At 26.4% G+C, this 22,044-nt stretch overlaps 2 protein-coding genes across 51 annotated transcripts in view; both read left to right on the top strand.

Moving 5' to 3' along the window:
- The window catches only part of LOC126904244 (titin), a 130,847-nt gene extending 124,548 nt beyond the window's left edge, over positions 1–6,299 (top strand). For 47 of the 50 annotated variants that reach the window (XM_050683111.1, XM_050683109.1, XM_050683114.1 and 44 more), the window contains 10 exons: positions 1,650–1,670; positions 1,864–2,166; positions 2,730–2,884; positions 2,958–3,102; positions 3,443–3,517; positions 3,840–3,944; positions 4,106–4,300; positions 4,430–4,635; positions 4,698–4,797; positions 5,661–6,299. In XM_050683111.1, coding sequence (XP_050539068.1) covers positions 1,650–1,670; positions 1,864–2,166; positions 2,730–2,884; positions 2,958–3,102; positions 3,443–3,517; positions 3,840–3,944; positions 4,106–4,300; positions 4,430–4,635; positions 4,698–4,797; positions 5,661–5,857 — 1,502 coding nt within the window. In that variant the 3' untranslated portion in view covers positions 5,858–6,299. The remainder of the gene's footprint in view (positions 1–1,649; positions 1,671–1,863; positions 2,167–2,729; positions 2,885–2,957; positions 3,103–3,442; positions 3,518–3,839; positions 3,945–4,105; positions 4,301–4,429; positions 4,636–4,697; positions 4,798–5,660) is intronic. The other 3 variants (XM_050683062.1, XM_050683065.1, XM_050683067.1) reach the window with 3 other exon arrangements.
- Positions 6,300–11,692: 5,393 nt separating this feature from the next.
- LOC126906062 (uncharacterized) overlaps positions 11,693–22,044 on the top strand; it is a 31,996-nt gene continuing 21,644 nt past the window's right edge. Inside the window, exon 1 of the mRNA XM_050686306.1 lies at positions 11,693–11,990. The gene's annotated coding sequence lies outside the window, so the exon portion shown is untranslated. The remainder of the gene's footprint in view (positions 11,991–22,044) is intronic.

Raw genomic sequence — 22,044 nt, 5'->3', positions numbered from 1 at the left:
AAAAAAAAAAAAACACATCTTAGTAAAACCAATACCTTCTCAGCTTCGCATCGAAGCTAAAAAAAAATAAAACACATCATAGTAAAACCAATGCCTTCTCAGATTTGCATCGAAGCTAAAATGAATTGTTTAATTTAAAAAAATATATTTGAAAAGTATGTAAACAATCGTCAGTTATTCATATTTTCAAGAATATCGTATATTTTAGCTTATACATTAATTATAAAAAAATAATTATAAAACTACTCATTCAATTCAATTACACATTACATTCGATTTTTAGCTTCGATGCGAAGCTGATAAGGTATATTGGTTTTACTAAGATGTGTTTTTTTTTTTTTTTTTTTTCTGTTACCACTTTTTCTCAGCTCTCACCGAACCGATTTCTTTCAATGATACGTCAAAAGATCACAAATCGTATCTAGTCGAAGACATTATCTTCAAAAATTGAAAAAAATTCCCTCGTTCCCCTTAAATGGGGGAAACCTCCAAAAAAATTACAAATTTAAAAATCGCTAATTTTCGAAATTTTTTTTACTTAAAATTGCTATAACTTTTTCAAAAATTNTTAAAATTGCTATAACTTTTTTAAAAAGTTTTTTTTTATATAGATGCATGATATCATTACCTTTCATTTGGTGTATTTTTTTTTTATATGTAACCCTTTACTTGCCCACAGGGGGGGATTTAAAATGACAACTTTTTCAACTTAACTTTTGAAAATGTTCCGGAAAGTCTGACACTTTTATATATATCTTAAATTAAAGCTAATGTAATATACTTTATTATGCAAAAAAAAAAATTTCGGACTTTATTTTGTCTTCACGGTGAAAATGGCTACCGAATGCTATTTTTGTGTGAAAATTCTCGATTTCATATTTTACATTTTTAACTTTATAATATTATAACTTATTGAAAAGTGTATGGATCAACATAATTTTTTTATGAGAAATAATATTTTTTAATAATCCCTTTTTCATTCGACATACTTTATCTTAATTAGGATATTAATAATGAACTAGCAGATCATGTAGCTTTTGGAATAGTCCACCAATTTTTTAAAATTAAACAGTATCTAAAGATTTGCATCGAAGCGTTTTTTTTTTATAGTGATTTTAATCACTGTCAGATATCATTATACTTGATCCATCTATACCACGTCACCACTGTGCTGGGTTTTTTTAAATTAAAGCGCTATTTATCATCAATTCCCTAAACCAATTTCTTTGAAAAAGGAACCATTTCTCAATTTTTAAAATTAATTATTTCAAAATTTGAATTTTTTGTACTTTGATCCAACCAATTATTAGTATGAAATTTATATAATTTAACGTATTTTCCTTTCATAATGTATACAGTTTATATTATTTAAATCATAAATATTCCAAAATAATTTTCTAAAATTTTATATAGATTAAGAAAAAGGATGTTTTCATTTGATTCATAAATTAAACTTATAATATCATGAAAATAAAATATAAATATACTATGTACATTTTATTTATATTTCTTTAAAGTTACGCTCAGAATCTATATTTTATATAGGTTCTGAGCATAATTTTACCACAAATCAAATTGCGACACTGATTTTTATTCAATATAGATTATTTAGTCTTTATTTATATATTGGTATTAATATGTATTTTTAGAAACACTTAATGATGGTAAAGGTATAAGCATTCACTAGAAATCTGGTAAACTGTTTTGTGCAAACTCCTTAGTTTTTATCATATGAATGCATTTTTTCATACCCCTAAATGTTTGTTTTAATTGCCTTTCCATTTAAGATTTACAACTATTTTCATTGTAGAACATTGACAAATGTGTAATAATAAATATTTAACATAAGTTATATTTTTAAAGATAAACCAAGTGCACCACGAGGGCCAATGAATATTAAAGAAATTAACTCAGAGTCAGTAACTATTGCTTGGGATGAACCAGTTGATGATGGTGGTTTAGATATAACATTGTATCAAATTGAACGATGCAATGTTGGTAAGATGATATGGTCTAAGGTGGCAGATGTTGGTCGTGAAGTATCAGCCTATAGTGTTCAAAAACTACATGAAGATTCTGAGTATATGTTTAGAGTGAGTGCTCAAAATGCTATTGGAATGTCTGACTTTTTAGAAAGCGATCCTGTTACTGTTAAATGCAGATACCGTATGTATAATAATTACGTATTATTGGTGTATAGTAATAGTTTAAAAATAAAAAAAAACTCGTTTTTAACTTAAGATATTGGAGGATTAAATCCTTTTATTTGTACCAAATAGCAAAAAATTATATTTTAAATGTTATAACATTTCATTATTTTGTAAAATATTATTTTCACATATTATAAAATTTATAATTAAAATATATTTAAAAAGCCTATTTTTTTTTTTTACTAGTGAACATTTATATTAAAAATGTTTAATATTTAAATTTTTTAAATTATAATGTATTTTATAAAGCACATATAACTCATAATAACGTTATTTGATTGTATTAACATAAATTAACCGATAAAATAATGTATTATTATTAACATTGTCTTTTTATTTACAGATAAATTTTAATTATTATTTTATAGTATTTTTAGGACTTCTTTTCCTTAAAACTTAGTAGTTTTGATTCAAGACCTTATATTCTATGTACTAAAATTATAAAATATAAGAAATACCTAAATAAGTTAGTTAAGTTTTGTATGACACACAATTTTATTAAATATTAACACTTTTCAGACAAACCATCAGCACCACAAGGACCATTACAAATAACTGGTGTCACTGATACATCATTGACAATCGCCTGGTTACCACCGTTTGATAATGGAGGAATTGAAATTGAAGACTACTGTGTTGAAATAAAAGAAATAGATAAAAAAGCTTGGCAAAAAGTATGGTTAAATTTATAAGTAAATTATAAACTATGAAAACAGTAAATTAAAGAAAATATATATTTTGGATTAGATTGAATCTAATAAAGATTTGCGTGTAAAAATAAACGATCTGAAGAAAGGTTCTTCTTATAATATCAGAATTACAGCTAGAAATCATGTAGGTTATGGTAAGCCTTACATTCCTGAAGAACCTATTGTAGCTGGAAATCGCATAAGTAAGATACAATTGTTGTTAATTAATTACATTAATCACTAATACATTAATCGCTGGCAATTAAATTAAATTTAGAGATCAGTCAGGCTAAGTCACCTTGACCTTTAAGTAGATTACAAATTAAAAAATTCACATTTGTCTAGATTAAATAAAGTTATATAATTATTACTGTATGAAAAAAATGTTTGTATCACATTGTTGTTTTTAATGTTTTTACCGAATTGTCTTTACTTCTCTTGATTTACAGTAAAAATTCAATAATTCTTATAAATTTAGCAATTCATTTAAATTTATTTTAATACTTGTTATTTTATTTGTTTCAACAATCTGTTTTCATACAGGCTTTAGAAATGGTATTTCTGATCAAACCCTTTATGTACTTATGGGTATATTCCCTGCTAAATCTAAAGTATCAGGTAAAAAAACTGTCAGCATCGATTGTTAATTTTACAAAACAACTTAAAATACAAAACTACACCTTACTTATAAAACAATTATCCTCAATGGAATGCTTCCTTTTAATCTTTTCTTTACCCTTATCACAGAATGCATACTTAATAATAATTGTTATTTGTTTTTTACTATTCTTCAAAGTATTAATTGTATTTATTTTTGATAGCATGTATTATTATTTATTCAATTAATGTTAATAGTTTACTTATATTATTAGTTTATTTATTTTGTCTAAGTCCATTAATAATATAAAATATTCATTATCATTATTTTGTTTAATTATAGCTTCTCCATCACCCCCTACTAATTTCACTGTGACTGAAATAGCAAGTAAAAGTGTGGCTTTATGTTGGGGACCTCCTGAAAATAATGGTGGTTCAGAAATAACAGGTATTTCAATTAAATGAGACATTGTACTAATGATTCTACTGTAGTCGTAAATTTTTAAGATAACAATAATTTTAAAAGATAGTTTTTAACATCTATGAATGTTAAATGAGAATACATGCTTATTTTGAAAAGATTTAGTTAATTTATTATTTGATTTTAAGGCTATGTCATTGAAAAACAACTTAATGGAACAAATCAGTGGTTTAAAGTAGCCACACTTGACCTATTGGCCTCACATTATTGTGTTGAAAACTTAAAAGATAAATCAGAATATTTCTTCAAAATTTATGCAGAAAATTCCGTAGGACTTAGTGATCCAGTTAAATCAAAACTAATTAGTTTGTTGACTCATGCAAGTAAGATATTCAAAAGAATTAATTACATTAATTTAGACTACTTAATCAACACTCAGAATTATTTAGCTAATTGAATAAAAAGTTATGTAAAGTAATTTTCTTATATACTATAAAATGAAATTTTAATAGCTGTGCCATCACCTCCAACTGCCCCGTTAGAAGTACGTAACATTAGTGCTAACACAATAATTGTTGAATGGGGTGTACCAGAAACTGATGGTGGTGCACCACTAAAAGGATATAACATAGCAATCCGTGATGAAAAGAAAACTATGTGGATAGAAGTCGGTAGAGTCAATGCTGATATACAAAAATTTAACATTAAAGATTTACAAGTGATTAATTTTTTTTTTGAAAAATAATTCACTTAATTTCATAAATTTTTTTCTTTTTTCAGGAACATCATAAGTATAATATAAGAATATTTGCTAAAAACGAAGTAGGTCTTAGTGATCCATTGGAAACTGAAGAACCATATAGTGTACAAAAACCAACAGGTAATGTTTATTTGTTTTTGTGTTGACATTAATTTTAAAAGAGTGTTACACCAGAAGTTGAAATATTAAATTTTTAATAAATTAGTTTTCTTATATTTCCTCAGTAAAGGTTCATTTTAATGAAAAATTAAGAGTTAAAAATGTTTAAAATTTTAAGGATAATATTTATTAGTGCTTACTTAAAAAAAGTAAGTAAGTAAAGGATAAGATGAAAGAAAATAGACTTGGATGGTTTGGTCATATTATGAAAAGAGATGAATCGGAAGCCATAAGAACAGTTGAAGAAATGAATGTTAAAGGAAGAAGAGGTAGAAGAAGACCAAAAAAGAGATAGAGAGATGTTATCGAATGAGATATGAAGACAGCTGATGTGAACATAGATGATGTGGGAGATAGTGTCAAGTGGAAGTTTGGGATATGGGTCCCAAGTAGTTGGGATTAAGGCGAGGAAGAAAAAGAAGAAGAAGTAGAGCTTACTTAAAAAAAGTATCGAACATTAATAAATTTAAACTTGTTAAGCAAAAAAGTTTTTAATTCTTTAATTTTAAATATTCATTCCAATTAAATTTTTTAATGACAAAATTTTCATTAAAATGAAAAAATATTAAAAATTGAAAATATAACTTTTTATTTTGATTTTTCCATTTTATAAATAAAATTTGTCTTTAAACAATGTTGTCCAAAATCAATGAAACATTGCATTGAAGTCTGACATAATTGCTGATAAGTCAGAACTCCTTAGATAATTATTTTCACCATCCTATTGGATAACCATTTATCAAACAATAATATTTTAAGTCTTTAAAAAAAATATTAAGTTTTTGAATGAATAAAATAAAATATTTTCTTTTTTATAAAATCAGATTACTATGAGTCAGATGTTGAAGAATCAGTTATGGATACTAAACCATCGATTACTCAAACATCAGACACAACAACATCGTGGCTAAGAGAAGCCAACATGGAAGCGGATATCACTTCCTATACAAACATGTCCTTACTGAAAAGAAATGAATACTTCTTCAAAGTTTGGTACTATGCTAAACAGCTGTTCAAATAATGTCTAGAGACTCTGAAAATTGTCATATAACATCTTTGTGAATTATATTACTTTAATTTTATATAAATTATGAAAGAGCGTATAAACGTTTTATTTTGTCGTTCCCCTAGGCAAAATAAAAATTTTCCCATTTCATAACTTTTCTTAAGTTTTAATGTGATAAACCTGATAACATTGTTATAATTCTTAGGAATTCCCCTCCGCTTTATTTAGGACTTGATTTCATTATTATGATAATGCTATGTTTGATCAATTAATTTGTGGTAATTCTTAAAAATTATAGTTTAGTTTTAGTAACAGTTTGTTATTATACTCTTTTTTCATTTGATTAATAAAATAGCATAATATGATAAATTTTTTGTTATTAAAAATCACATGTTATATAAAAGTGTTAAGATTTTAATTGTTTTAAATAAATATATATGTATATTTTTATAAAATATATTTTTGTTATTTTAGACTGACCTTATGACATGTAATTGAATAATAAGAAAATAGTCTTGGATTTCTACAGATATTTTTATGTTTTATTAAAACAAGAACGCAGCTATTTCTCTCTCTAAAAATATATTTTGATAACCAAGTTAAGAAATTTTCATTGTTCTTATTGTACTACAAAATTAAAATGTTGTATTAATCTGAAATCCCTCCGAAATTTAAGTGATAAAGTAACCAAAATATAAAGGTCAATGAGTAAAAGAAAGTTTATAAAAAAAAAAAGTGAATAAAATTTCAAAATATTCTTTTAGCGCTCTACTCGTTATTGTATTATAGAGTAATAATTTGTGTAGTATAGAAAAAGTAAGGAGTTTAATATAGGCAACATAACTGTATTACATCAGTTACTAGAAAATAATAGCAACAGTATTAGGAGCTTATTAGGTGAACAGTAAAATTGTAATAATGACGTCACTATCACAATTATTGAACAACACGCTGTGGAAAAAACAACGGTCTTACAGAAAGAATAAAGTCATTTTTACTGGCCTGTGACACACAATATGTATCACATAGCGATTTCTCTGAATCGAGCCTTGTTTGAGCGTCTCTTTTTGACACGCTAAGCTGAGCTGCGAAGAGCTTTGGCTTGAGACGATTTGTTTCTATAAATATTAAATGATCTTGCTAAGTTTAGAATCTATCTCTAAAAAGTTAATACACATCATATTAAAGTAATATCGCATAATAGTCAACCTTATAATAAATATTACGATTTATTTTTACAATTTATTTTAATTTATTCAAAGTTCCATTCGTGAGGATTGTATCATTATGTAACCAACACACGTGAGTAATCACTGTTTAAATAAATCAATCCTATTTAACGCATTGGGTGATGGTTAGTATCTAAAATATACTGCACTCGTAGAAATCAAAAACTTTATTAATTACTGAAATAAAAACAATACTAATATCACCTTAATGAAATGTTTAAGTTCAGTAAAATATTTATTAGAGCGCAACAAAAATAAGGAATAGGAGAATTGTCGTAGAAATTTAGTTCAAAACATTGACATGAAATTTATTCTTCTCGAATACAGTAATTTTTACTGTTGAGAGTAATTTTTGAACGAATATTACCAGTTACAAACTTAAAGAAAACATTTTTAATAATCGGTTCCGATATATGGTATTTAATGATAATTAAATAACATTAATTTATGATGATGATTACCATAAATTTAATAGTTGCCAGAGTTTCTTGATTATTGAATATCAAAATTATAGCGAGAACACGAAATTCAACGGAGAGGAGTAAAAAATGGATATCTTCTTCTTTTTCCTCGCCTTAATCTCAACTACTTGGAGCCGGCCACCGTTATTCTAAACATGACCGATATATGTTCTCACAAATAATTTTATCCTATTAAAATAATCATTTTTATGATTTAGCGCGATTATTTTTACTTTTTTTTGTAATTGTCCGGCAAAGCACACAATTTTTTATTTTATCCAAATAAAACATTGTTAACCCTGAAATATATAAGTGAATGTTTTGATTGTTGTTAATAAAATCAGTTATCAAACAATTTTTATTATTAAAATTCGATTCTATTCCAATGGCCTCTTAGAATCTTTTATAAAAATAACATTTGCTTTAACTACTTTTAGCTGATTTGGGGTCGTTAAATTCCCGTATTCTGCTTAGGTTGTTTTTAGTCTTATTTTATATTCACAGAATTTTCCCAATTACATTGAAAAATTCCACAAATTGATCAAAATATTATTTTTATATAGTTTTGACCAATGACTATATAAGTCGTAGTTGTAATAATAATAAAAAACCCATTGTACTCTTTTTTTTTTTTTTCTTTAGAGTTTAAAATTTTACATTTAATATCAATTTTAAGCACATTTTGTTAATACGCCCATGTTCTTTTATATTTATATAGAGAATAATAAACTACATTGACAAATATCCAATATCACGAATTTTGATAAATTAATTTTTTGCACTTAATGTGCAATAATAATAATAATCTTTAAAAATTAATCCTAAAAGAAATATATACTTATTATTTATGTAATTCTTTATTTAATAATATTATGACTTCATTAAAATGTTGCATTTCTGTGGCTTCATTAAAATTGTAGCATTTTAAAATTATTATGAAGTAATAATCTAATTAAGAAAATAATCTGCCAATAACAACTAATAGTAGCAGTGGCGTATTTAGAAATTTATAATGGGGGCACAAAAAATTTTCATGAATAAGGCAACATAAAAGGCCTTTTTATGTTTTGTTCATAACTTTTTTTAACACATATTAGATTTTTTTTTTTTTCAAAAAAATCTGTTATTTGTTTTGAATCCATTTTTATTAATAAATATATTTCTTTTTATACAATGTGTATCTCCACGTAATAAACACTTCAAAATTAGGTGATAACATTAACGAGACAAAAGTGCGACCGTCAAATTTTGCTCCATAAGACAACTATATCGACTAACTTTTTATAAACCTATGTTATTATCTATAATCAAAAAATAACTTTTCATAATGATATTCATGATTACATCGCTTGATAAAATATTTACATGACAGTCAATGGGGGGCACGTGCCCCTGTGCCTCCCCTCAAAATATGTCACTGAATAATAGTATATCGAAATGTATTAAAAAGTGTGTAAAGTAATGGTTGAAAGTGAGTTCGTTTTGTTTTTTTTATCACTAGATATTTTTAAGGCCACACTACTCTAGTCGTCTATTTATATATATGTTAATAACTTCTGATATAAAACCCTACCTGTTTTTAGGTTTTACTATTGAATTTTCAAAGTATATATAAGTGTAGGGTAACTTTATAAAGTTTAATGGATAGAAAATTCATAAAATGAACCAATTCAACTGTGTACAATACAACACCATTGTTTAAATTATTTGTAATATACTATGTCATATTTAAACAAATGAAAGATTATAGATGTAATTTTTTAAAAAACCGAAAAAATTATTTACTTGTTATTTTAGACAATACATAAGAAGTAGGTTTTTAATTACATGGACGTTATAATACATGGAAACAATTTTATGTCCATCTGACATGATGCATAGCATATTTACACAATATATGATTTTTAACAGACTAAAGGTCATATTTTCAAAAAAATTTTGGGAAATGTTTAAAAATTTTAAAAACAGTAAGATCACGTACCTCACTACTAAAACAATCAAGAATCTATTCGATAAGTTTTAATACTATCAATTAATCCAGTTGTTTTCAAAAACTACAGACAGAAATTAATGTTTTTCAATATTATTTGACACTGTCGAACTGTTACAATTTATGATATATATATTTTTTAATTTTACAAAATATATAGTTTTTGGTGACTTTTCTAGATATACTTCTTAAATTAACATTATCCAAAAACATGGTTGTCGCTTGGATTTTGGGGTAATGTAGGATTGCGTCCCTTGATCACTCCCATAAATATGACTCTACTACAAGTTTTTATTTATGTTTATTAAGTTCTTTTAAGTTTATTTTTGTAACTATTTAGGTTGCTTTATGTATACTTAAATCAAAAGTAATTGAATGATACAATACAATTTATAGAAAACGGTCTTTATTAATTCTTTAATTATATCAATTTCATATAAAGGGATTATATATAGAGTTATTAAGACCTTGAGGAAATCATATCCTTGTGTTATATTTAGTTTATTTATCTGTACTATAATTAGATACTTCTCACCCGTTTATATCAAACAAAAATATAATTAGATTTTAAATTTTGCCAATTAAATTCTATAGTTAGTTAAATTTATTAAAAAGTTACAAATTTAATTTTCTATAAACACTAATGTTGTTTAAATTAAATATTTATTGGCACCCTTTTGTAAATTAGATATAGTATCTTTTACAATCATAGAAAAAATGAAAGACTTGGCACAAATAGATAGTCTGACTAATCATTAAAAATAGTAATTTCAAAATCGCATAAGACTTTGAAATTTATGCTATATACATACATTTAGCACTATTTATTGAAGAAATATTTTAAAATGTGCCAATGACAATACCATTAACAATAACTATAGTCTTTAAGTTATAGCTATCAATTTCTATAAATTTATAAATGAATCTATAAATAAAATTTAAAACGTATATGTAAGCAGTTTTTTGTTATTAATTTTACGATGTGAATAATAATTGGATTATTTTTAATACTTAGATTTAGATAATCTTTTAGTTCCAGGTAAGTAGTAATTAATAATGATATCCAGTGAATCTCCCTTTTTATAAATCAAACGTTGTATTATACCAAGTCTTCTTCATCTTCTTCTTCCTCGCCTTAATCTCAACTACTTGGGGTCGGCCACCCTTATCCTAAACTTTTACTTAACACGATCTCCCACATCATCTACACTCGCATCAGTCATCTTCATATCGCATTCAATAACATCCCTACATCTTTTTTTTGGTCTACTCAACCTAATCTTCCTTCAACATTCATTTCTACAACTGCTCTTACGGCTTCCGATTCTTCTCTTCTCCATAATATGACCAAACCATCTAAGTCTATTTTCTCTCATCTTATCCACGATTGACACTACACCTATACTCCCTCTTATATACTCGTTCCTTATCCTATTTGCTTTAGTCACTCCACTCATCCATCTAAGCATTCTCATCTCTGCTCTACTTTCTTATCATCCGCCCAACACTTTGAACCATACATCATAGCTAGTCTCACTACAGTCTTGTAGAATTTACCTTTCAGCCTCATTGGAATTCTTTAATCGCATAATACACTAGACACTTCTCTCCTCTTCAACCACCCGCACTTAATCCTGTGTCTTACACTCTCGTCAATACCACCGCTCTTTTGCACAACTGATCCTAAATACTTAAAACTTTCCACCTCTCCAAGTATGTTTATAAAAAAAGTATTATTCAGTATCACTAGAGTAATAATTTTTTATTCGTGTTGTTAGTATTATTGATACAAGGATCGAGGGTTAAGATACAAAATCATTGAGTATGAAAATGGAAGAAAAAAAATTGAATACTTCAAAATGATTACTCGTTGCCCATAAAATAGAATACTAAATTAGAGAAACGTTTTAAAGAGTTTCACGGTAAAATGGAGTAATCGTTTTGGTTTTAATGGAATTTATTTTATAAATAAACGACCAATGTGTGCGAAATATTAATACATCACAATAAAATAGGTTATTGTTTTGACAATAGTTAATCAACGGCACCCATACAGTTAAAAACGCGCTTGAACTTGACTCGACGCCGACGTTAACTCGTTTGACCGGTAGAGAGCGCTCAGGCATGCCTTTCAAAACTTGCGCCGTCGTCGCCGGACGAAAGTTTCCCGGTGCCAGCCGACAGACGTACCGCGGGTGCCCGACCGACTGAACGCTGCTCCTTCACGCCGAATATGAGCCGCGTGTGATACAACAACGTCATAAAAACATTGTTGGTGTTATCGTGATTATCTAGTTACGATTGATTCCGCGTGCCGTATCATTTGGCCACGTATAGCCGAATAGCCGGAATGATTACGAGTTCTCTATACTAAGCTTTTGTCGTCTAATCAAATTTCGTCAGACGAAATTCAACAGAGCCGTCAGCTTTATGCGATAACAATTGACACGATGGTCGCTTCGTATCAGGTAAGCGTCAACTATCAGCTGCTATTATTGTTGAATCGGGCCAGTGTCACAACCGACTTCTAAAAACTGCCCGAGAATGTTCGGGAATTTCGACATACACGTTCTTGACCGGCGAATCGTGTTCCGGTGGTCGGCGGGCGGGGGCGAAGGCAATCGATCGGCCGCCGGGTATAACAGCTGCCCTCGTGCTCGCCACGTGATTGTATGGTAGTGTAGGACGGATGCTCGCCATCACCATGGTTACTGCAACACAGAGTTGTGGTGCCGGTGGAAACGCAGAGGAAAACGGCAACAAACCCGAGGGAGCTAGGTCCGGATTTTATGGCTTTTTTGTGGGGAATCGTCAGCTGTCAACATCGCATTAAACATTAGCGGTTAGTCACCGCGGAGGGCAAAAAGCGAATTTTCCCTATCGACCGTACCGTAAAACTATGTTAAGTATTGTTTTTCTCTATTCCGGCAACCAAATGATCATTATCACTGGTTTTTATATGGATTCCATACGACATAAAAACCCGTATGCCTCAACCCATTTAGCGCGAAAACAATTATTATCGTTGGTTGCTTAACTATCACATTATTGTGTCGCACCATTACGTTGAAAAATTCTCATTTACAGGTGCGCCGTACAATTATTTTAATCTATTCGTACGTACATTTTCAGTGTTTAACTACCGTCGAAAGGTTGCATTTGAATTGGCAATGTTTTCATATTATGTTCATCTGTGAGCGGTTATTATATTTTTACGAATCATTTTCTGGCTCGTTGTTATATCGCGGGCACCTTCAGTACAAATGAAATTGTCAAGAGATAATCCCTTGGCTGACATATTTTTGATTTTATTTAACTTTTAATTGGAAAAAATTTTAGTATCAAAAAATAGAATTGTATAAGATGTTAAAACTTAAAATCATATATGATTGTAAATAAAACCGTTATAGTTAAAAATTTAAGTATATCCGATGTCTTAACGGGGCCGACTATAATGCTAGTGATTATTTTACCAAAAATAAATGTTATACCTGGTAGTTACTGGCTAGAACATGATATTTGTCAAGTAAATTTATCATCATTATTGTTTACACTGTTCATACTTTTTATTCAGAAATAAGTGGGCTGACATATAAAAGACTACTAGTGCCGCCTACGTCGTGAAGTAGACACACTTTGCTATGAGTATGAATTTCTTATAATTATTAATAGATTCGGTGGAAGAGAAGCGTTCGTGTAGTTTACCAAAGAGAATAATTCAATTGTGTGATAAAAACGGTTAACGTGTACCATAGTGTTCTATCTTGCAATATGTTTGTAATTATAATTTTTTTTTGTACCGAGACCGGAATTAAAACGTACTAAACGAAAGGGACGACAGTAATATTTTTAGACGGCTAAGTTAAAACAGTTGGCCGAGAGGTTGATACGAATATAAACTCGCTTGTACGGATAGACTACCAGTGGAGTGAGTCGGTAAAAAGTGAAAGTAAAACAATGTTGTGTGTAAAATCATACTAATAATCGAGTAGTTCAATGGTAAGCGTATGAAAATGAAATCTTTAATTTACGTGTTGCCCAAAATGACACCACACTGTTTACGTTTTACATTTTTGTTTGATAACCTTAAAGTTACAAAGTCACGGACAAACTCGGTAGATAATCGTATTTCTGAGCAAATTTTGCTATGTGTTTTGATAATATTTTTTTGTGTAGAATAACGTCGTGTCAGGATCTGGTCACCTATTAGGATGTAAACGTTCATTAGTAATGGTATATGGTTTGACCTAATTCCCCTGTATAGCAATTAACGGAATTAAACCTTTTGAAAGAACTCTGTACGTTGTCAATTGTTTTAATCTGAATACCGACCAATGTGTTTCATGTCATATTACTGCTTAGGCGGTCCAAAAAACTTACAACAATTAGACCTAATAAACAAGGGTCAATAGATACGTTTTCTTTTTTGTTTAAAAACGAAATGTTGCTGTTCGTGGCTAATTCTTTTCTGATAAGTCGTGTATAGTTTTTAACGAGAAAAAAACTCATTATTATTAGTATTCAATGGAAAGAAAACGTTTCCAGAATACTCTGTAAATAAAAAGTATTATAAAAAATATTCGAAAATTAATGGATAACCTAAATAATATGTATTTGACTATTTGACAAGTAGATGTTTAACAATTAAGACCTATACCATTAGTATTTAACAGAAATTTAATCGAATAAAGCCGTAAATATATACAGGGTGTTCAGTAAATAAGGAAACGAATTTCTATTGTACTCATTGTTTGTAACAATTTAACTGTTTCCTAACTTACTGAACACCCTGTATATAAACTTTTAACGTAAACGTAATTAGGCTATTTTGTATATCTTGTGGATTAATAGATCTATTTCAAAACAAAGAATAATTTAGAAATCACTTTTTGGCTGGGCGATTTAACAAAAACATTTTTCACACATGGTTCAATCCTCTAGTCTCTAGCTAATGTATATTAGCAGGCCTAATGTCACATTATCCAAATGTGTGTATTAATAGTTTTAACCCTCTTTATTTGTTCTTTTTCTGAGTGTAAATAAAACTGACGTTGTATATTATAAATCAAATATTTAAGGAAACAATTGACTCTAGAACCCTAAAAATTCTATTCACGTACCAAACTTAAGAAACAGGGTGAGGATATATTTTGCTTTGCACAAGAGACACGTTTATAAAAAATAACTTAGTTGCTATAATGTATTTAAAACTCTTTCAGGTATGAAATTTATTGAGATTTAAAAAATAAAAATCTCTATAGATAATTTAAATTAGATTGTTGCGGATTGAAAAAAAGTTAAACAGGTTCTTTTTAATAACACTTACAGTACGTACAATTATTTCAAAATTATTTTATGAAATCGTTACACAAATTATTTGAGACAATTTTTATAAATTATTAATTTTTCATTACATTACGCGTTTAATAATATTTTGATTGTGTGCAAATCATTAAAATTATTATTATTGTTTTAAGAACAATAAATAATTGATCGCTAATATTATTAAAATCTTAAGTAGTTTTATTTTAAATACAGTAAATAATTTCATTAATAATTAAAAATGTCTTATTATTTTTAAATGGTATTAAAAAAATTTTTCTAAGAATCTTAAGTCGATTCTAATTGACTGATAAATGAATTGTTTTGGTCGTATGGTTCATGTTTAAAACATCAAATAGCTATGATATTAAGCTTATACTAAGTAAATAGCTGATTTGACTGATACGAGAAAATATTTTAAATGGCCTTGAAATTTACTAAGCGTGAAGTATAGATAATTATAAATTTTAATTTGGAAAAACAATACGAAAATAACCAGTAGTTGAAAACGTATCTCAACCTAACTGTTTTATTCTTCTATATATTAAACAATTTTTTATTTTATTTAAATATTATTTTATTAATTAAAAAAAGATTTCGCGAAATATGTTACCTATTTATAATTTGATGAAATACAAAAGTAATTACAATTTTAAAAGTTATTTAATTAAAAAAAATATGTATTAAATAACTTTTTTTCAATTATTCAAGCACTTAATATATGAAGGATACACAGGAAAAAAAGGTAAGTCATTCTTTTAACCTGAAAAATCAAATTTTAAATTTAAAAACGCCATGTTGTTTTACATTACCTCATAACTTTCGAACAGTCTACTTTTCCAACAAGTTTAGCGACTTAAAAGATATGTTATGACGTATTGAATATTTTGTCATCAAAATTTTAATTTTGAAAAAATAGACTTGCCTTGTTTTTACATGTACCCTTCGTATGCATCATATCCAATGTTTATAATTTGAGCCTGACAAAAATATATTATCTATTTATTTTGTATAGGATCAGGATTGGTAAAAAACACTTTTTTTTTTAAGTACAAAACCTGTAAAAAAATTAAGTTAACAATTTAATACATTTAAAATATCCCATAAAACCAATGTAACTTTTTTTATTCTTAATATTAAGTACATGTGAAACGTAACAACCCCGGTAACGATCTAATAATATTGTTCGAATTTGTCTTATATTCTAGTTGTGTACAAAAAAAGTAATAAAAAAAATTATATAATGAATAGTTAATTTCTAAGTTTATTAGAATTAAATTTGTTTGAATTGTTTATTATTATCCCTCTAGTTACATTAGATTTTTAATAAACAAATATGTATTTCTGTGAGCGATTATTTTTGTATTAATTTATATTTTAAAACTATTTGTTTGTTTCGATAATTTTCACTTATATTTTTTTGTATAATTGGTACTATTTAAGTCTACTGATTTATATTTTCAATTTTCTGTTGCAATTCTTAGCAACTATACTAATTACCTCTTTCTCTCGTGTTTATCTAAAGTCTTATCAAAGATATCAATTGGTTTATCACAATTTATCCTATTAGTATTATGTATCTTATTTCATATTATTTAAATTTTAATCATTAAGTTCTTTTCTCAATTATTTAAGTTCTTTATGTTACTCTATAGACTTTTATTTTTATAGAATTATTTAGTCCTTTTTTTTTATAATAATTAAATAATTTTTTCATATTTACGTTTAATATTTTATTACGTGTCTAAAATTAGTTGTAAGTACACGTTCTATAGAATTATTCTTATATTCAAGTGGATAGTTGTAGATAATTATGTGAAGATTATAAATTCATTGTTTTTATGATATATTTATTTCTTTATCTTCACTATGTAAAATATTATTCAGAAATGGCATCATAATTACATAAGTTACAAGTAATTGTGTAAATTCACAAGCTTATTAAAATCGTGTTCAGATCGTATATCATATGGCCTAAATCTTCCCAAACATATGTCATACACTTGTGTGTTGTTACTATTTGAAGTCTCTTAACTGGTTGATTTTATTCATGTGAATAAATTGATTTACAATTTGATATACCTACCATAACTCGAGTGAATTATTCTGTTGTTACTGCAGTTTTATTATAAGTCTAGTGCCAATCGAGTGGTTGTTGTACAATACTTTATGAATCAGTCAATCGAAAACCATAAGTCGTCTTGGAAAAGAAAAACGATACTATGAGGATCAGAGACACTTTAGATCTGCGAGCCATGTGGTCACCCAGCACAAAGGTTCGGTCATTCAAGTTGCGAATATCATATTCCCACAGGTTTCACAAGCACAGTTATTAATATACTTTCATTTTAGCCTAGAAAGAAATTATAGAATAAGATTATTTATCATAAATATATATTTTCATTCATTGTTCATATTATTGCTATTAAAAACTTGAATGACTATCATTAGACGTTTAAGGAAGAAATTGCTGTTTAAAAATGTATTGATTCATGTCATTTGCGGTGGTGTTTGCTATCTGTTAACTTATTTCTGACGTGTTTTGTTTTCCTACTAGTTTTATGTGCATAGCTTGTACATTTATTCGTATTCTGTATATTTTATTGTATGGTATACTTATAAACTGTCACCAGAGATAACGATTTATTTGATATAATATTAAAAGAGTATTATTATAGCTGTGTATAGCGAGTGCAACAATGTGGTGGTCACAAACACTAGACAAGTCTGAAACGGTTTTGTTCTTAACATGAATTTTCTTGTACATAATTGAATGGGTTATTTGGAAAAGACATGTCCAGAAATTCCAATTTTATAGTAGTGATAAAAAACTTATTTTCCAATTGTAGAATCTCATACACCTGTAAGAGAAACAATAATTTTACCAAAATCCCATTAAGTGATTAAATAAAAAGTGGGTGTTTCCTTCTTTAAAAAAATCAACTTTAATTAAAAAATTACCTTTAATTTTTGAAATTTTACTTGATATGAGATATCAAGTTTATGTGTACAGATTAAATATATATATATATATATATCACTCATAAAAAATAATAATAAATAAAACAACAAATAATGAATTCATTCACAAATAACATATTTTCGTAAAAATCTGAAAATTACCAAACATTGGGAATGTTTCCTTATACAAATAACTTATTCAACTTTAATCACATTTTAAATTATTCTTTTTATTATATCTGTAAGTCGTTTAAATTTCAGACTCTTAATATGTCTTATTTTAACCATGAAAATGTTAATATTTTCAATTGTGTTTAGTTTTATCGGAAATTAACTATTACAAAACTATACAAATTTGATAATTAACGTTTTATTTTATACTAATTCTTTAATTTTAACACTTATGATACTATTGTTATTTGATTTTTTTGATACAGAAAATGTATGTGTCATGTGCCAAATTTATTATTATTTAACCAAAGATTTTTTTTTTCTTATTTCAACTTTACCCCAAAATATCAAAATGTTTAGCGTGGTTTATTAATACAGTCATAATTCATTAGCTATTTTAGTTTAATAAATAAACACTCGGAAAAATAACCTCTATCATTCATCATTATAATAAATCAACTAATACATAGATTAACTATTCTTGAAGTTTTCTTAAAAAAACATCTGTAAAACCAAATTAATCAGTTAGAAAACTTGTTTATTATCACATGTTTAGATAAATTTAGAAAACATGATTTTAACGTTCCAATTTTTTATATTATCAATATTTCATATTTATTCTATTTATCAATCAATTTTTTCTTTATAGATTATGTATATATGAGATTTGTGTCAGATAATCTTTAAAAATTAATATTTTTAGAAATGATTTTCTAAAAGAAAAAATTGAACATTATTTCATGGTAATGAGTTTTACTGTATTATTGTACAATTTTACAGTTAAAAAATTATTAAATAATTTAATACTTAATATTAGAAAAATTTAAAATACATTTTTCTTAATTTTGAAAAATGGATAGCTATTTGAATTCGGTGGATTTTATTACTTTTTCATAAGTGAATAAATAAAAACCATAGATATGTATGTACTCGTATCACAATGCAACAATATAGTTTTAATGCCACCTGTGTGCTAAATATTATGTGTAGGCAAAAAGCTCCCCTCTATTTAAATATTCATAAATTGTTCGCATTGATTTTTGATTAGGAATATTAAAATTATGTTTTGTATTCATAGCCGCCCAATTTATGTGTTTTTCTTTAATTGTTTTTTGAAATAAAGCTGGTTTGATATCTTTTGATAAAATTATTCAAAAAATTGCGTTCTTAAATTATAAGTTCTATAATTTTCGAATTTAGCGAGTAACAATTATTAATAAAATTACTTAATGAGTTTTATTTGATCATTGACTTTTTTTTAAGGTTTTTTGATATCTACTTGGAACACATAATATATTATGTTTTATTGTTAAATTAAGAAAATTCATAAAAAAATTTCTATTTACATCGATTATTGTAATCTCCTGCAGATTTTGTTTAATTATTATTTTATTATTTTTATTAGCCTATACAATATTATTATGAAGCAATATTAAGTTTTCAATGTTCAACTATTTTGCTTCAACTTGCGTATTCATCATTATCTACGAGATCATGTAATTACACTATGTAATTTTGTTGAAATTGCATTGGACGGAAACCCATAATTTATTACTGAAAACGTAGTGCAGAGATTTTCCTACCAATTTATAGACCAGTGATGGTAAAATAGTTTGACCTTACAGTTAGACTATTTATAATATTATTAATCATTGTAGAACTATTCCTGGCTTCTATTTTAAGTTATCTAATTAACATGGTTTTTGTTATTAAAATAACTTAAACAAACTACATTAAACTTTAAATAACCAAATGAATGTTTTAATGGATAGATATTAGATTAGTTACAACAGGGATATTAAATCTAAAACAAAATTCGTTTGTGCCTATTTATCTATAGTATGAATTTGTTGGCAGGCATACACTATGAATTTTATTAAAATTAATAATCAAAGCCGCGACCTCTATTCCTCTTAATTATAGCTTTTGAGTGTCAATTATTAAATGTAAATGCAATGGCTGTTGAAAATTTTTAACTATTCTGTGACATTTAGGAAAATAATAATATGCTAAAATTATACGAAAGTCAAATTTGTGTTAAACAGTGATATAAGGGATTTTATGGCGCCAGAACTAAAAAAACTAATTGAAACTAAATAAAACTAATTAAAAACGTAAATAATTACAAAGAACTTAATATCAGAGAAGCAATAGAAATGTTTAAAAATAAAAACAATTTAATTAATAGGGATCTTGGCCCACTGAAAAATTCATTATTGAACTTGAGTAAACTGGCAAAATGTGATAATATTACTTAGTGATGACGTCACTAAGTGATAAGGTCACTAGGGGTATATAAGGGAGTTTTTTCTAGTCGGGGTGTCAGTATGTGTTTAGCGTTGATAATGGTAACATTGTTTCCGAAATACGTATCCGCGACTTTTCATTAATTTTTTGTGGCTTTGAGTTTAATATTTTTAATATTTTTTAGTTTTTTAAATTAATAATATTTTTAATATAGTTTTAATTTTACTTAATTAATTAGCCACAAGTGATCAATTTTTATTATAGCAATTAAAATATAAAATATAATAAAAAAAATATTTTATAATTTTTTTTTTGTACATCTCAGTATTATTTGGTCCTATAAAAATAATATAATTAGATCGTTTACTATTTTTTTGTACTTTATTATAATTTCATTTTATAGACAAATCTATTAAAAGTCTATTGTTTTAAACCTCCAAACCAAAAATATAATCAACACTTACAAGTTTAGTAGTAGTTTTCTAGTGATATTATAATTAACATTTTCCATTTTCGAATATATTTTATACAACCGAATAGCTTATTTTTAGCATAAACTATCAGATATTAAAAAAACGATCAAATAGTCGATAATTACTGTTCAATATTTTCCATCACTTATATAACGTTATAATTTTGACAGTTGTTATAGAACACTGGAAAAATGAATGCAAGATACTTTAAAGTTTATGAGCTTGAAATAATAATAAGTAAAGACAGGAAATCTTGTGTATGTGATTCGTTTGAATAATTAATTTGAATTATATAAATATATTTTATACGCAATTTTTATAAATAGTAAAGATCGTTAACTACCAATAAATATAATAACAGGAAAAGGATGTAAAACCGTTATTTCTGATTTACAAGTATTGAACTCTAAAGTTACACAAGAAATTAAACATAATCTGTAGTTGATCTTTAAAATTGTAGAATATATGTTACTCAAAACTAACGTTTACAGAAAACAAAATCATCAAATATTACCCAACAAAATGAGAATAAATATTTAGATATTATATAAACATAAAATTATAAATTGGACGTTTTGACCACGAACGTTTCCATTGGGCGTTATTCAAAGTGTCTTAATTATTATTTTAATATTTTTGTTAATATATTACAATTTGTCTTCATAAATTGTTTATAACCATTTTGTGGTTTGTGATTTATACATTTTTCATATTCCGTTGTTATTATTATTGATGTGTGTGTGTGGAACTAGTGTTAAGGTTAAGAATTAAGGTCGTAGTGCCATTCCTGCATATGATAGAACTGAAAGTATTACATTTTAGTTTGAATTATAAATAATTTTAAAAATTTTATGTTTCTTTTACAATACTTCAATATTTTTTTTTGTAAACGAATACTTTACAGGATCATAAGGATAAAATGTTAGCTATACAAACAAGATAACAGATTAAAAAGTTATTACATTAAGAATTATATTAAATAATATTTTGTTATTCAAGTTAAATTTATCTATAAATTAAATTATTGATAAAAATACATTTATAAAATACGTGTGTTTATTCATTTCAAAAATTTTACATTTTACATTTTTTTGCCAAATAAGTTTTTAAAACGTCTATTCTCAAAATTTATAGATGTTTGAATAATCAAATAGCAGAATATATTTGTTAAATAATTTTTTGATTATTATAAGATGAACGTGTTCCTTAAGCATAATTTAATATTTTTCAAAAGAGACTTTTTTATTTAGGATACCATATCTTACTAAGCATTTAATGAATTTTTGAAGTATTTAAAAAAAGTTTTGACCTTAACCTTTTCTTTACTTCTAAAAATTCTAATATTACA

The sequence above is a fragment of the Daktulosphaira vitifoliae genome, unplaced genomic scaffold (genome assembly GCF_025091365.1).
Source record: "Daktulosphaira vitifoliae isolate Bord-2020 unplaced genomic scaffold, ASM2509136v1 Scaffold_4, whole genome shotgun sequence".
NCBI classification, from domain to species: domain Eukaryota; kingdom Metazoa; phylum Arthropoda; class Insecta; order Hemiptera; family Phylloxeridae; genus Daktulosphaira; species Daktulosphaira vitifoliae.
This window is presented reverse-complemented; position numbering and strand designations above follow the sequence as displayed.